At 42.5% G+C, this 17,745-nt stretch overlaps 1 protein-coding gene across 4 annotated transcripts in view; it reads right to left on the bottom strand.

The window, feature by feature from the left end:
- Positions 1 to 17,745, bottom strand: part of PHRF1 (PHD and ring finger domains 1) — a 1,670,136-nt gene that overhangs the window by 618,843 nt on the left and 1,033,548 nt on the right. For all 4 annotated transcript variants that reach the window (XM_044059137.1, XM_044059136.1, XM_044059138.1 and 1 more), the window contains exon 9: positions 6,836 to 11,344. In XM_044059137.1, the coding sequence (XP_043915072.1) occupies positions 6,836 to 11,344 (4,509 nt within the window). The remainder of the gene's footprint in view (positions 1 to 6,835; positions 11,345 to 17,745) is intronic.

The raw sequence follows: 17,745 nt of genomic DNA, 5'->3' as shown, positions 1-17,745 counted from the left end.
ACACAGCACCTGCAACACATAGACCTCACAGTCAGAGTGTCGAACAGTCACAGCCCTTAAGGCCAAACACAATGCCAGACACACTAGTCATTGGTGACTCCATAGTCAGACACACTGACGTCCCGCTCACCAGACTGAGTAAGGAGAAGGTCACAGTAAGCTGCCTGTCAGGCGCTAGAATCCGCCACATAACGCAAGCACTCGGGTCTCTCAACAGCAGGTACAAATACAACTCAGTCATTGTCCATGCTGGTGTAAACGACCTGAGACGTACCTCCTTGGACTACATGAAAAGAGACATTGAGGAGCTCTCTGATTATGTAGCCCAGGCAGGTATGACCCTGACCTTGAGCAGTATCCTACCTTCACCAAGAATGATGCCACAATACAGAGATAAGATGATCAGCTTTAACAATTGGCTTAACCACTGGTGTCATTCAAAGGGGATCCAGTGTCTGTCTGCCTGGGATGACATGCTGGACAAGCCACGCTGCTTCAAGGGACGGCTTGCACCTGTCACCCTGGGATTCGGATATTGGCAAAGGCTCTTGCCACCCCATAGTGCCTTTTTTAGGCAAGGCTCAAATTCTAAACCTACCACCCTAGAACACAAAAAAGGAAAAAAACTAAGGGTAATGCTGCTCAATGCCAGAAGTCTAAATCTCAAAATGCACGCACTCGAGGCCCTTCTCAAGATGGAGAACATCGATGTCTGTGCTGTGACAGAAACCTGGTTCAAGGCTCCTGAGAGCACCCCAGCACTATCAGGGTTTACCTCATATCATGCGTTCCGGCCCCAAAATCCGGACAATACCAAGAAAGGAGGGGGGGTATCCATATTCATCAAGGACACCCACACCTCAAGACTGGTGGCAACGCACGATGCATCGGAGACCATCCAGGTGCAATTAACCATAGGCAGGACTACTCTGCAAATTGTAGCATGTTACAGGCCACCCTCACAAACTCAGGAACCTCACATGGCCTTCCTGAAAACACTAGAGGGGATAAATGTATCACCAAACACCATCATACTAGGTGACTTCAACTACCCTAATATAGACTGGGAACACTACTCAAGCCCAAACACCCTAGCCCAAAAGTTCCTGGAATTCATAAACTCAAATGCCATGGAACAACTAGTCACCATCCCCACAAGAGGAGATAACATACTTGATCTCATCATCACGAACATGGGAGCACAATGTTCAACACCGGAAGTATACCCCTCACTGGTGAGATCAGATCACAAACTAATCTCGCTGGAGGTCCTCATCCCACCCCACCTGAAATAAAAAGACCACAGTAAAACTTCGAAAGCCGACTTCACACTTCTAAAGACTAGTGTGGTCTCCTTTAAGGCCCCCGAGCCGGCGGAAAACAGTACTCAAGCCGCTGAATCACTCACAAATGCCTTCTACCAGCACCTGCAGGACTGCATGGATAAGGCAATCCCAAGCAAAACAAAGACTCTCTGTACCAAAGGCAAGCGTCCACTCTGGTGGACCCCAGCCATAAACAAACTCTACAACAAAAGGAGGAAGCTACTACAAGATAGAGCAAAATCCTTAAAAGGTAAGACACCCTTGATCACTATAAGTAGAAAACTGAGAGCTCTCATAAAATCATCCAAAGCAAATTTTGAGAGAAAAATAGCTAAAGACTCAAAAGACAATCATAAGGCATTCTTTAGCTATGTTAGAAACCTGGGAGGAAACTCCCAGATATGCTCAGAACTAGTACAAAATGATGTGAAGATTACTGATCCTACAGACATTGCCAACATACTGGCTGACAGGTTCAGTGTGAACTTCTCCCCTCCCCAAAGGAGAGATATCTATACCAAACGATTGCAGCCCCCCAAACATTTCCAACGCCCAAGTTAAAACTGCTCTCTCCAAAGCAAAAAACACTGCATCCATGGGACCCGATGGTGTCCCCGGCTGTGTGCTCCACGAACTCAATGAGGAATTAAACCCACAACTAGGACAGCTATTTAATCAAAGTCTTACCTCTGGATATGTACCCAGGGAGTGGCGCACTGCAACTGTGGTCCCACTTCACAAAGGCGGTGCCTCCACAAACCCTGGAAATTACCGGCCTATTAGCTTGACAAGCCTTATCTGCAAAGCCATGGAGAGGATCATAATGGACCTCATAAATAAAGACATAGGGAATTTGCAGACCTTGGATCCAACCCAGTTTGGTTTTGTCAAAGGCAGATCATGCCTTTTAAACTTGGTTGACTTTTTCGAAACAGTCACCAAAGCCATTGATGAGGGAAAGGCAGTCCATACAGCCTACCTGGATCTGGCGAAGGCCTTCGATACAATACCTCACTCGGGTATCATTGAAAAACTCAGCAGCTTAAATGTTAACCCATACATCACAAGATGGGTTGCAAACTGGCTGAGAGACAGAACCCACAGGGTCAGAGTTGCTGGCGCCATGTCAGACTCAAAGCCTGTCACAAGTGGGGTCCCACAGGGCTCAGTCCTGGGCCCACTCTTGTTTGGCATCTACTTTTCCGAAGTACAAGCAAACACAGGAGGGTTATGGCTGACAAAGTTTGCAGATGATTGCAAACTGGGAGCCATAGTAGAAAACGCATCTGACACAGATATCCTTCAGAAGGGTCTCTCAGAAACAGATAACTGGTGCCAGAGCCATGGCCTAAAGTTAAATGCCAAAAAATGCATAGTCATACCCTTCGGGAAAAACAAGGTTACCCCCAGCTACCAAATAGGTGGCAATCCACTGAGCACAGAATAAGTTATCAGGGACTTGGGGACCCAGGTTGATTGTAGTCTGTCATTCGACACCCATGTAGCTAAAGTAGTTAGGAAGACCTTCTACATTGCCCACCTTATCATGAAGGGATTCTCATCTAGATCTAGGGAGGTCATGGTCTCCCTTTACTCATCACTCATCAGACCAATGATTGAGTACAATGCCCCATTCGGAATGTATCTGACCCGACACTTGCAGCAGCTGGAGAGGCCACAAAAGTTCCTCACCAAAAGGATAAAGGGTCTCAAAAATCTGTCCTATGCTGCCCGACTGAAAGAACTCCAGCTCTATTCAGTCGCTTACCGCTTGCTCAGAGGTGACCTTTGCCTAACATACAAGGCCATGTCAAACCCAGATTTGATGAATATGCTTCACCTCAAAAAATCTAGATCCACCAGAGCCACAAGGGCGGGAGACTTAAACCTCGATACGGCTATTAATAGGACGTGCTGGAGGGATAGATTCATCACCCAAAGACTCCCTATGCTGTGGAACAAAATCCCGGTATATGTGAGGCAGAGCACCTCGCTAGCCTTGTTCAAGAGAAGTCTTGACCAATGGATGGGAGATCGCAAATATACCCCAGGGATTACCTCAGTGTTACTGCTCGACAGAGGCACAGCAAAATAATGGGTATAGTTCCCCATACTTAAGGGGTGGCGTAAGCCACAAAACGATGGGCTAGGCTTGTAAATGCCCTCGGGCAGATAGCCTAGTATGAACCTATGAACCTATGTCTTCTGGTTAAATAATTTACTAACTGCTCTGATACAATCATGAAATTACATCATAACCAAATGTTAAGGTCTGCTTACCCACTTTAAAGGCGGTCTGACTCAGTCTGGAAACCCATTTCCACAGTGCCTCATCTGTAATCTCTACAGTTATATTCTCCATTTGCTTAAGGATCCTTCACTAATTTTATTGCATGTTTTTCAATTAATAGCCTGGAAAGCTAGAGTAAAGGAGGTATACATCATCTTCCCCAAATGGTCATACAGTCTGCTATCATCACTTGGAAGTGTACTGAACCCGGAAGTCAGTTCTGAACACCTAGCAGATTCAAGTGATATTCACAGTACATCTGGAAACGGTTCCTATATATTTATTTATACGCATCAGTGAGCCTACAAAATCAGACTGTCTTCTTAAATACAGGTGTGTGGGAGTTTTACTCGGGATGCTGACTCAAAGACATCCTCAAAAAATGAAATACTAGGGAAGCACTAGGGGAGACAACAGCAAATTAAGTTCCTCGGTTCTCAGCAAGTCTAAATCAATCACTGTCACACCCAAAGCCTTGCTAAGGTCTCCTTTTTGCTCTCATTAACAATGCTTAAAACGGTTCACCAAAGAAAACATCCACCAACCAGAAACGAGGCTGATGAATTTCTTTCCCCATCATGTGTCATAACACAATAGTAAGGAAATATGAAAAGTTAGATCTTCCTTTTATAAATTTGAGACTTGAGAATCCTGTTGGGGGTAGCATTAAATTGGAAGACTGAGACCATTGGGGGGGGGGGGGGTCAATCCCCTGCCAAGTTATTGTGTATTCACTGAAATTTAACAAAATAACTAAACTTAAAATTGTGGGATACACAAGAAAAATCTTTATTGCAATAATGTCTCAGCTTTACAGCTTTCTACAGATTATCCAAAGGTATATATTTTCATTTTTCAAATATATTAACTCCTCTTCAAATCTTTAATCATAAACAGCTTGGATGGACAGCTGGCTGACTGATATTATTCCTTGGGTGTCAGACTTACTCCACTGTAAAACAGCAGCTCCCTCAAGTCAGGGAGAGCTCTCACTCTGGCATTTTCTCTAACAGGGCAGTCTGTCATCTATTGCAATAAAATGACAGGCATGAAAAGCAGCTCTGTGGCATAGAAGGATAAAGCCTCAACTATTTTGCATGCAATCTGACTTCAAACAGTGGTCTGGGTTACTGTACAAGCTGGTGGTTGAAGATAAAAGCAAACAATTGCCAGTTTATCCATCCTGGGGAGACCAAGGCACTTCTGGCTAATCATACTAGTGACACGTGACAATAAGCAGCAGCACTAGATGTTCATCCAGTGAAGCTTGAGCCAAGTGTGCCTGTACTATCTTATGCAAATTGCACAGTAAACCAAGGGGACTTCAACATGTGGAAGACTGGTTCCCCTCAGAGGGCAGCATACAGCACAACTCTGAACAGCAGCTACAGGGGACATGGGTGCTCCAATTATGAGAAGTTAAAACATCTTGATGATAAGCAGACCTGACTACGTGCAAAGCTGATGAGCCGACTGAGGATTCCCAGGCATGAAATGAATGCAAATATGGTTCTTACCATGCCCAGGAATTTCACACTTCTTTTCATAGAACAAATGGCCCAGCTGGGAGCAAGAAAAAGAGCCACTAAACTCTGACCTATGGGTCGTGGATTAAAATTGTAGGCATTAACTCAAAGGAAGCAGCTAAAATCCTTTAGAGATGGATTTTCGTATCAGGTGCCAGGGACTTGCTACCTTACCTAGACACCTTGGAACTCCTTCCTAAATGCTTGTACAGCATTACAAGCACTATCTGATTCTAAAGGGGTTCAGTACAAGAGAAGACTGGCAGAAACTTGGTGTTGGACACACAAAGCAAAATCCTCACTGGGTCAGACATCATCAGGCACAGGAGAACTGGTGAGATTAAAAATCTCTTTTTAAGCAAATGTTTCGACTTTCTTTCAATACCTCTGTTCTTCCCTGGGAGACTACATCTTTGGCTACTAGTGGAGGGTTATCACTGGCTTTTGTTTAACACATGCACCAAGACCCGAATGTTTTCTGTTCTATGCATGCTTTCAACATTTTTGCCTTCCTAACGAGGCTCTTCTTTTTGAAAGTCATATAATCTCAACAAGAAATGAGATGCCCCTCTTTCAAACAAAAAAAGATAGTGGAAACCAAAAGTCTTGCTGAAGCATGCTTAATAATACACTAGTTAACTTTTCAGAAGACTTCAAGGACCTCAAAACAGTAGTTACTTTTTCATCCAACTTCGACACAGCTATCAGAAGTTTTCTTACACAGTCGTACTGCTGACAATTTTGATTTCAAAGATTCCAAAACTCTGTACTTATTATGGTCTCTTCTGAATTAATTCCATAGCAATGGTCAGAGGGGACTGATTTGTTTGTGCAAAAAACTGAAAAACATCAGGATCTGCTCTTTTTAACAGTGCACTAGAGCATCAGGGCTTTGTTGAGACAGAAATCCAGCTAAATGGGAACATCTGCAAGAATTTTAACTGTCAGACAGTTAAGGTGGACATCAGTCACCAGGTAAGTCTTGTGGAGTACTACTCACACTTCACCAGTGAGCCCTACAAGAAGTTGTTACTCTGCCTGTACTCCAGACAAGAAGTATAAGAGAGAAACACTTCAACATAGATACTGCTCATCTTTTTAATCTTTAGTTTACTTTTCAACTTTAAATATCAAAAAGCCTCAACTGTGGCACAGAGGAATAAAGTCCCGAGTACAGCCCATGTGTCCAGAGATTTGATTAGTGGTTCTGGGGGCTTAATAGAACATAGGTCTTAACCGCCATTACCTGAGAATATCTCTGATGGAGGGGTAGGGATGGCGGTGCAAGGGCTGGGGCTGCAGCAGGGAAGTTGTGGATATGGCCACCCATGCCGATTATAGCAAGCCTTGCAGGCAGAATGCAGGAAGCATCCTGTGAACTGATGCAGAGCACGGGCAGTCTCCATCATGACATAGTTTTTCAAAGTCACCACCCGGAGAGGGGAGTTGGGTTATGCATGAATAGAAAAAAATGTCCTCATTGCTGGTATACTAGTGAGAGCACTAAAGAACCCCAAACATGTCTCTGAATGATAACTCCTCAACAATGGCTCTCACCCAATGAGGGTGGCTCAAGGTCGGCAGCCCTGGGGGTGGGAAGGACACAAATGTTAATAATTAACACCACAAACCCACTGTGCCCACTGATACCTAAACATACTAAAGGAAAGCTATTTTAATAAAATACTTCTTACTTGTAGTCTTCTCTGAATCCTCTTCATCCTTGTCTTCATCCTGCAAATTCCAAGTAACCCGCTTCACAAGCGTTTTCGACTTAATCCCAGGAATCTGAGTACTATAATCAGGGTCAGTCTTAGCTGCATCTTCATCACCGTAATCACCGTAGTCACCCTCTATTTCTTCCATAATACTTTGTTCTTCAGCATGCTCTTCTGTTGCTCGTTCTTCACTGTGCCATATGTTGACAATATGTGAACCATCTGGTGCAATACCTTCAGTGGAATATACTGTCTCAGGTAAACTGAGGATTTGTGGAACAATGCTGTCCTGTGGAAATTCATGAGATGATGTATAACTACTTAACCTTTCTTGACTAACTTCCGCAGTGTCCACTTCTATGCTACTACTGTTACAAAAAGTTATTTCATCATCTGGTACATCAGATGAAATGAAATCCACATTCTCATGCACACTGTTGGACTCTGTGTTCTCTGGCATAATTAATGAAGCTTCGTTTGCATGTTCTGGGGAAATATGCATATCAGTATGGACATATTCCATAGAATACATTTCCTCAGTTGAAACACTATCATTTGCAGTAGTTTCACTCAGTGCATCTAGATGCGACACTTCTGCTAAAACATTTTTTCCATCCTCGTTGACTACTACAGCATCCTTCTGCAGTGACACACTCTTAGATTTTTCAGGAGATGGTACTGGTTCTATAACATCCAACTCAAGCCACTCAAAATCATCTGCAATACTTTCTTCTTCATTTTTCAGTTCAGAAGATTCCAATTCTTCTCTGATTTGGGATTTATTTTCATCTACCAATGCACTGCCACCTTCTGACTTGTTCTGCTCATCTTTCATTACAGGAGATTGTGATATTTCATCAGCCATTTCACTTTTCTCCCCCTCTCCAATTTCCAATGCAACTCCCAAAGAAATCTCTTCTCTTTTTATTTCAGCAGGCTGCAAATGTTCTGTGGTTCCAGGTTCACCTTCCCCTCTCCAGAGAGTACTTCTTGAAAGATCTTGACTTTTTACTTCACTACTGTGAGTGCTTTCCAAAGTTTCAGACTCTAGATAATCATCGAACCCTAACTTGCTCTTCAAATCAGTCTCTTCACCGACTTGCTTATCTTCAGTTGTTCCATGTTCAGTTTCATCTTTAGAATCTGACTCTCCAATTAAAGGAATCTCTTCATGCTTTACTTCAAGGGATTTAAAACTTTCTACAGTTAAGGCCTCATTTCCTTCTGTGATACCTGTTACAGTACTAAAGGAAGTCTCTACTTCTGGTGTTCGTGACTTCTCCCTGTTTTTTGATTTTTTCTTAGATTTAGACTTTCTTGACTGAGGCTCTTCTCTTTTTACTTCAGGTGATGGTGAACTCTCTCTAATTTTAGTTTTATCTTCTGTAGATCCAGACAGATTTCTTAAACCAGTTTCTTCACTTTTTACTTCAGGAGATTGCATTCCCTCTCTAGTTACATAATCTTTTCTATCTCTATACCACATTACACTTCTTACAGGAATATCTTCACTTTTTACTTCAAGAGAATGCGATGTTTCTTGAATTTCACATTCATCAAAGTGTGACTTCTCTATAGCTCTATAATCCATTTCCTCTGTAGATTTTGACCCACTTTTAAGACCTTCTTCAGGGGACTGTGATCTAGCTCTAGTCCCAGACTCTCTTCCAACTCTAAACAATGAAATTCTTCTAACAGATGTATCTTCATTTTCTGTTTCAGTGGATTGCAAATTATCTTTAGCTCTAGATTCTTTTCTCTCTATTGACCATGACACATTCCTCACTGGCAACTCTCCATCTTTACTCTCAGGAGATTTTGATTGTTCTCGAGTTACAGTCACTTTAATATCTCTATACCACGACTTACTTCTTAAAGGACTGCCTTCATTTTTCAGATCAGGAGACTGGGATCTTTCCTTAGATGCTAAATCACTCTCTCTAGAGTCTGACAGTTTCTTGAAATATGTATCTTCTCTTTTTATTTCAGGAGAGACTGATCTTTCTCTGCTTCCCAACTCCCTCCTTTCTCTTGGTGCTCTGCTTCTTAACAAAACTTCTCTTGCTTTTTTTTCAGGTGACTGAGACTTCTCCTTAGCAATTTCTTTCCTCTCCTTTGATCTTGACCGGATTTTGAAAGAATATTCTATTTGTTTTGCTTCAGGAGAAGGTGACTTTTCCCACATACTTAGACCCTTTCTATCTTTAGACTTTGATCTGTTTCTTGACGTACTCTCCCGTCTTTCAGGGGATAGTGATTTTTCTTTAACAGATGTAATTTTTTCTTTTGACCAAGACTGGTCCACTGAATAATTTTCCTTTCTTTTTCTTTCAGGAGACAGCGATTTTTCTCTAGTTACAAATGCCTTTCTGTCTCGTGACCTTGACCTGCTTCGATAACTAACCTCTCGTTTCTTTTCATAATAATGTGACTTATCTTGAAATTTTGCTCCCTTCCTATCTCTAGATCTTGATCTACTTTTCAGTTTCCTTTCTCGAGATCTTGACCTCCTGCCTCTAGGTCGAGATGTGGAACGGGATCTAGACTGGCGTTTCTTTCTCTCGCGAGACCTAGTTCTGGACCGTGAACGTTTCCTTTCTTTTGATTTAACCTGGAATTTGTTATATCTGTCATGACTTCGGTCCCTTTTAGACTTCTTTTTTTTTCTCTCTGTACTACTAGATGGAGATTGCTCCCTTGATCTTGATCTCCTCTTTTTCTTTTTCTTACCTTCAGAATTCTCTGATGTAAAGCCACTAACACTTACAGAGCGAGATCGTGATCTCCTCCTTTCTTTAGAACGAGAGCGTTTTGATCGTTTTTCTTTATGCTTACTTTTTGCTTTTGTTTTTTTTTTCTTATGTTTTTCATTACTGCTACATCTCGAACGGCCACTTGAGCAGCTTCTGTCTCTTTTAATCTTACCTTTCTCCCCATACACTGGAGGCGGCGACTTTGATTTTGATCTTGGCATTTTACTATCTTTTAAAACTGATTTCTTTTGTTTTTTGTGTTTCTTCCCACTGGAAGAAACTGAACCTGATCGAGAACGAGAACGAAAAGCTTTCTGACTAATTTTGTTCTTTACTTTTCTAATAAAGTCCTCATCTAACTGAAAACTGGGCCCAGTTTCATTTCGACTATTAATCCCTTCTTCCACAACAGGACGTGAATCAAATGACATTCCATGGACATCTACAGCACTAAAACTCTCTTCAAAGGGTTTTATTCTAACATTGGCTGAGCTTGAAGCCCTAGAATCTTGCTGCTGCAGTTTTTCTTGCTCAGCATCAGAACCATCCACATCATCATCTCCCATGTTGTCATACAGTTCTGAAACAATTGATCTCATTTTTACTGAGACACCATATGATGCAGAAGTGCTACTTGATTTTGTATGTTTTGGAGCAAATATTTTATCTTTCACTGTACTGTCAGTCTTTTTAGTTTCAGAAGATGTTAACTTGGATGTTGCAGCCACTGTAGATGATGGTTCAACCCTCTGGGGACTGTTACTAGGAGAGCTTGAATCAGAGCCTGTAGGATTAAAGGGATCATAAATTTCTCCTGATGTACTTGCCTTCTTATTAGACAATGATGACTGTCTGGGCTTAGCTTTTTGCTGTACTTTGTCTTTATTTTTAAATGGATCATACACAGGAAGATAATAAGGTCTGCCAAGCTGTTCTAAAATTCCTGGCCTTTTTATTTTGAAACCCTGAAAAGAGAAGCTCCCTCCTCTACCTCCTTGTGAACTGCCTGGTACTGAACTGGTATAGGTACTTGTATCTGTAGAATCAGAATTCCCACTACTATTAGCGCCTCTCTGCTGATCATTGCTTTTGCTATTTCCTACTGAACCAGCTGGAGTTCCATCTCTGTTTCCTGTAAGTTTACTTATACAGGAATCAGGAATGTCACTATTCCTCGTGTTTCCAGGTCCAGAATCTGTACCATTTCCTCTATTTTTAAGCTTTGGTATCCTGGGTAAATCGGATATATCCAGTCTTTTTGGTGGAGTTTTCAAAAGAACACTGGAAGACAGTGTGCCGCCATCTTTTGAAGACAAAGCTGAATGTTTACTTTTATGTTCAGAAGGATGGAAACAATTTGTTCTTTTACTACGGTCAGCCAAATCAGGACAATGACTGTGTACACCAACCAAGCTTCTTGACAAACTAGGTCGTGGAATGTTTGAACTTTGTGGTTTAAAGCAAAATTTTCCTGATAACGTACTGGGATTTGAAGAACAGGATGAATGCAGTGATGTCCTTGATGCAGAAGGTAATGACAACAAACCAGAGGAACAAGATGTATTAGACTGGATGGACTCGGCATGACCATTAAGGCAAACAGGTCTAGAATGTTCTGTGTTGAAAATACTAGTAGTTCCTCCAGAGCATGTGGAACCTGGCTGCAAAGTTTCTTTTATGGCTTCTCCTTCCTTAGCATCGCTGGAAGTACTTTGATGCAACAATGAAGTTACTGAAAATTGAAGACACAAATGTTAAGTATGGGTCTGCAAAACTTTACTCCAACAAAGCCATATATTTTATGATCAATAAAACGCAATGTTTCCTTAAATTACTGGAATATGTTTTTTACACTTACCACTAGTTATAATCTACTCCACAAGTTCACTTATTTTGGAAACTGCAAAATTAAAAAGTACATATGGCCACAACTCTTGACTGATACCAGGTTTTAATAAGAAATTAACAGTTCTGTGTACAAAGAAGGGCTACTTATTTAACAAGCAAACATTTGTGCTGTGATTTTGATTGTATTTCACAGGTTCATATTCAAAATAAGATTGTATTCACCTAGCAAATCTGCCTTTAAAAAGAATGACAGGTGATGTGTCAGTCTTAGAAATATGAGACTATTTATTATGACTGATGTTTTGCGTACAAAGGAAAATGCCTTTTCTGCACCCATAATTTGAACAATGTCACAGCGCAAAAAAAAAAAAAAATGTCAAAATAACTTGCACAGTAACAAACCGAGACTGGCAATCTGTATGGCAGAATGCTTAAGCTTTTTTTCTTCTCCACAAATTCTTTGAGATTCTTACATATTTAAAGCAACTGTTTCTGTAGAACATCTCAGTTTACCAACAAAACAAATTAATGAAAGTAACATGTTAAACAACCAATAGCTGCCATTTTGATGATTCATTGTGGTTCTCATTTCTTAATGTCAGTGTAACAAAAATGCACTGTATTTCAACTTTAAAATGAAGACAAAGGAACTGTATCACACAAATGCCAAAAAGAAAATGCACACATCTGAATATGTGTAGATCTCTATACAATATGTATCTATATCTACACATTAACACAACGTAAACACATATATGTAGATAGTCCTGTACATACATGGTACCCTACAGACATTAAACTGCTTATGCATGTAATCAACAATGCATACACCCTAAACTTGTCAACCAACTACATTAACAAACTGGCAGACCTATAGAATGGACTAGATAATAACCACAATAAAAAAATACTGAACTACCCAAAAAGAAATAAAAATATCACTAATGCAAGAACAATGACTGTAAAACTAGTAGGATCATACACAAATCATGAGGGCAACAAAACTCAAAAACACCATCAAATGTATGAAGATCACAGTGGGTTCTGTGCCTGCACAAACCCACATTGGCCGCTTTCCAGAGGTCAGAATCATCTCCGCTGACTCTGTGACAGGAAATGGGGTAATCCAATCCCATCGGGGAAGCCTAGTCCCCGTCACAGAAAGTCAGTTAATCGGACTTTTAATGCTAAGTAGGAAGAAAGTACAGTTCTGTACACTTACCATAAATGTAGATGTTAGAGTGTATTCACTGATTCAGTTTATCACATTTGGGTTATCTGCCTGCAGTAGCCCTCAGCCGGCCTGAATACCAGAGTCTTAGGATTTCTGCGTCGGATGCTGTTGCTTCTTCCATAATGTCAGGGGTATTAAACATGCAGCAGACGCCATTAGATCAGTTTTTCTTGCCCAAGATGTCAGGTGACCCCACAATAGGAAGCAATTATATAGTATGGTACACCCCCATCAAAAAGCAAATACACAAGAAAAAATAAATATACCAACAAGAAGGAAAGGTAGAGCCAAGGGAAGTCAGGGGGCTGGAGGGAGGGTAACAGTGAATAGACTCTAACATCTACATTTATGGTAAGTGTACACTACTGTACTATGTTCGTGTTTCACTGTTGCAGTCATCACATTTGGGTTGATTCCCAAAGCTAAGGAAGGGAGGAGGAAGTTAAAGAGCATTAGGGCCAGCTATTAAGCCCTGCAAGACTGCAGTGGCAAATCCAGCTCTGAATTTAGAAAAGATAGGCATGTGGTAATGCTTGGAGAAGGTATGTACAGAGCTCCAGGTAGCAGCTTCTAGGATGTCCCTGGCAGGAGGGGACTCTGAGAAAAGCCGCAGAGGTAGATGCAGCTCTGGTGGAATGTGACCTTATCCCCTGTGGGGTAGTATTTCCATGGTGCTTGTAGTAGAAATCAATGCAATGGGCTATCCATCTGGAAATGCTTTGCTTTGAAATGGCCTTCCCCTCTGCCTCTGCAGCAAAGCCAACTAGCAGCTGTTCAGATTTTCTGAGAGGCTTAGTCCTGTCCAAGTAGAATCCAAGTTGTCTGTGCACGTCCAGAAAGTGCAATATTCATTACCCTTTGCTTTGTGGATTAGGGGAAAAAAGTAGGCAAATGAATGGACTGATTAAGGGGTGCACTAGACACCAGCTTGGGCATAAAGACAGGATTAGTCCTGAGGGAAATCCTGTCTGCATGGAATATAATGAAGGGTTCCACTGCCATGAGGGCCTGTAATTCAGACACTCTTCTTGCTGAAGTGATGGCTAGAAGGAAGGCTGATTTTCAAGAAAGGAATTTCAACTCTGCTGTTGCAGCTGGCTCAAAGGGGAGGAAGAGTGGGCTTTTCCAATGCAAAGTTAAGGTCCCAAGCTGGAGTGGGAGCTCTCCTGGGGGGTCTTAAATTTTTGGCCCCTCTAAGGAATTGCTTTAGCAAGGGGTGAGAGAAGAAGGGTGATTCAGTATGATAATGTGCTGAAATGGCAGAGGCATGAATTTTAATTTTTAATTGACGAGAAGGATAGGCCCTTCTGGAGCACTTCTGTTAAGTGCTCTAGAATAAGAGGTAAGCTGTGCACCATTGTGCCCATCACCTGAGCCTGGCTCCGGGAACAGTATCTTTTCCACTTTTCAGCATAGGATTTCATAGTACTAGGCCTCCTTGCCACCAGAATGACATCCAGCACCTGCTTACTGAGGGATGCTAGACGACAGTTCAAGGAATTAGTCAGGCTGCAAGGTTCAGGGTTTGAAGCTGAGGGTGCAGAATCTGGCCCACCTGCTGGGGCAGCAGGGAAGGGGTCTGAGGCAGGTGCCATGGTAGTAGCAGTGTTATAGTGCATAAGAGGGGGTACACACCAGTGCTGGAGTGGCCAGTCTGGTGCAATCAGTACTGTCCTTGCTTTGTCCTGTTTGATCTTTAGTAGAACCTTCGAGAGGAGTGGTAGAGAGGGAAAGGCATAAACAGAGAGGCTTTCCCAGGTAAAGGACAGGGAATCTACTTTCCAAGCTTGACTGTGGGGAGTTCTTGGTCAGAATTTATTCGATTGGTAGTTCTGAGGGGAGGCAAACAGGTCTACCTGTGGAGTCCCCCATTTGATCAAGAGGTTGAATATTTTGGGTTCTAGTTTCCATTCGTGTGGGTCCATGATATTTCTGCTTAAGTCATCTGCCAGTGAATTTAGTTTGCCTGGCAGGAATTGTGCTTATAGATGTACTTGGTAGCTCAAGCCTGTGTTCCACAGAGCCATGGCTAGTCTGCAGAGACAGTATGAGTGGGTTCCCCCCTGCTTGTTTATGTACCACATAACCGTGGTGTTGTTTGTCTTTACCAACAGTTGTCCTGGAAGAATACGGTCTTTGAAGGCTGTCAGAGCATTCTGTACAGCTAACATTTCTTTTTGATTGATATGCAGGAGCATCTGTCTCTGGTTCCATTTGCCCTGAATGCACTGCCCTGCCATGCGTGCCCCCCATGCATAGTCTGATGCATCTGTTGTTAGGGTTTGGGCGGCAGGGGGTAGAGTGATAGGGAGTCCCTTGTTGTGGTAGCAGGCCTCTGCCCACCAAAGGAACTCTATCTTCATACAAGGAATAATCGAAATCATTGTTACCAGGTCCTGAGAATGTTGACACCATAGGCTTTTTAGATACCATTGGAGTTTCCTCATATGCAGTCTTGCATATGGAATTAGTAGAATGCAAGAGACCATGAACCCCAGAGCCTGCAGTATTTTCCTTGCACATAGCTGTGGTTTTGTGGCCAACAGCTTGAAGTAGGTTGTCAAACATGTTTCTCCGGAGTGAGGAATGCCATCTGGGAAGTTGTTTTCAAGCTTGCTCCCAGGAATACAATCTCTTGGCAGGGTACTAGGTGAGATTTCTTTTTATTGATGGTGTACCCCAGTGAGGTTAGAAGTTTCTTTACGAATGCCTGGTGTTGTAATAGCAAGTCCTGGCTTTCTGCCTGAATCAGACAATCGTCCAAGTATGGGTAAATTTGAATATTTCTCTGCCTGAAAAATGCAATGGCTGTAGCTAGAAACTTTGTGAACACCCTGGGCGCAGTAGATAAGCCAAAGGGAAGTGCAGAGAACTGAAAGTGTATGGAGCCCGCCCTGAAATGTAGGTATTGTCTGCAGGATCCTCTTATTGGGATGTGCGGGTAAGCTTCCTTTAATTCTAGGGCTGCCAGACAGGTATTCTTGGCTAGCATAGGAAGAAGCTGCTGAAGAGTTAGCATTTTGAATTTTGGAACCACCAAAAAGGTGTTCAGAAAAGAGAAGTCCAGGAGAGGATGCCAAGAGCTGTCTTTTCTAGGTACAAGAAAAATTCTTGAATAAAAACCTTGTCCCCTTTGTTCTGCTGGGACAGGTTGAATAGCCCTGATACTGAGAAGAGAAAGAACTTGCCTGTTGATCCTCTGCCCTTTGATTTGGGGGAGGTCTGGCCAACCATTTGGGGTTGGTAGTGTGTGGAAGTGGAATCTGTATCCTTGGGAAACTATGTTCAAAACCCATTTGTCCTAGGTAACGAGTTCCCAGTTTTTTTGCATGCAGGGCGGGTTTTCCTCTTAAGGGAGCAGGTAGTTCAGCAGGGCTTGGAAGGGTTAAGGTTAACTCATTGTGCCATTTTTCTGTAGGGGGGTGGCTTACTACTCCCTGCTTTGAAAGTGGGAGCCCCCCATTGCTTAAATCTGTGCATAGCCTGAGACTGTACCCAAGTGGTCTGCTGCTCCTGTGTTTGGACTGAAGGCCTGGAAGGAGCTGGAAAGGACCAGTTCTTTGAAGGCCAATGCCTACTGAATCTGGGAGGCTGTACTTGTAGGAAATCTAACAGTTTGCATAGATTTAGCATTTTATTCCATCCTTTTGAGGACTTCTGCTTTGTTGCAAAAAAGGCGGTCTTGGTTTAAGGGAGCATCCAGTAATTTAGCTTTAACACGATCTGGAATGTTTTGTTCCTTAAGCCAAGCATGCCTTCTAAGTACAGACCCAGTGACAGCAGCCCTGCAAGATGCTTCTAAAGCATCAAAACCACACTGCAAAGTATGTTTACCAACTTGTTCTGCAGAATGCATTAAATCTTGCAATTGTGTTCAGCAGAGTCAGGAATCAGCATAATTTTCTGTTTAAGTAGTCTCATAATATGCTGCTGATACTTTAACATATGAAACTGGCAATTTAAAGCCCTAATAGTAGCAGAAGTGTATATCTTCTTAACCCATCTGTCCAAGACTCTAGAATGTCTATCAGAAGGGGTAGGATTTTTGGCAGCAGTAGCCTTAATGCCTTTTAGTCCTTGGGAAATGGTCGCTGGATCCACAGGAGGATTCTTGAAGAGGAACTTGTGAGAGTCAAGTACTCTGTAGTACCGGTCAGGTTTTCTGGGAGCTGGAGGTAAAGTGTCTGGGGTGAGGCTAGATTCCAAGAAAGCATCACCTACAATGTCCAGAACAAGAAGGATAGCTAAAGGCCCGTGTTGAGGCAGGAATAAGAATTCCCTAAGTCTCTTTTTGGACTCAGAGTAATCCTGGCTTTCCCTGCGGAAATGTTCCCTTAGGGTATGCAAGGTTTCACCAAAAGAAAAATCATCTGGAGGGGAAGCAGAGGGAATGTAATCCTCTGCATCAGAATCCTCATAAGTAGATAAGGGCAAATTCTAGTAATCAGAAGGAGCAGAAATATAATATTCCTGATCAGAATAATAAGAAAGAAAATCAGTTCTAGGTCTCAGAGAGGGAAGGCTGGCTTCCCCTAATTAACGTAATAAGGTCTTCAACCATTCTAAGCATTTGTTTTTGAGACATATGGGCCTGAGCCTGCGGTCTGGTCGTCAGTTTTCTAGACGTAGTGCGAGTTTTTGGCCTGAGGAATTTGGAACTTCTGGATGGAAACGATGGCGTCGGTTTAATATGAATGTCTGTAGGCCTGAATACACCCTCAGAAGCCGGTGCCTGCACAGCTGCTGCAGACCCATGCAAGGTAGAGACATCCACAGGTTCCATAGTCGAAGAAGCATCTCGCGGAATACCGGACTCCGAATGGGTCTCAGTAGAAGCCTGCGAATCTGAAGTAGTGGGTATCAGGGGCCGCGAAAGCGCCTGAGTTTCGGCGGAATGGCGACTAGCTTAACGCAAGTGTCATCGGCAGTTTTGGAACTATGCGGTCTGTCTCTGTCTTAACCCTTACGTTTTTTCGGAAGATCGGTAGTTGGATGGCTTAAAGAAGTCATTTCGGAGTACGAAGATAGAGTACGAAAGTAACTGGCTGCAA

This window comes from Protopterus annectens, chromosome 17.part0, assembly GCF_019279795.1.
Source record: "Protopterus annectens isolate FY-2018-M chromosome 17.part0, PAN1.0, whole genome shotgun sequence".
NCBI classification, from domain to species: Eukaryota; Metazoa; Chordata; order Ceratodontiformes; family Protopteridae; genus Protopterus; species Protopterus annectens.
Note: the sequence above shows the minus strand (reverse complement) of the source record. Positions and strands in the feature narration are given on the sequence as shown.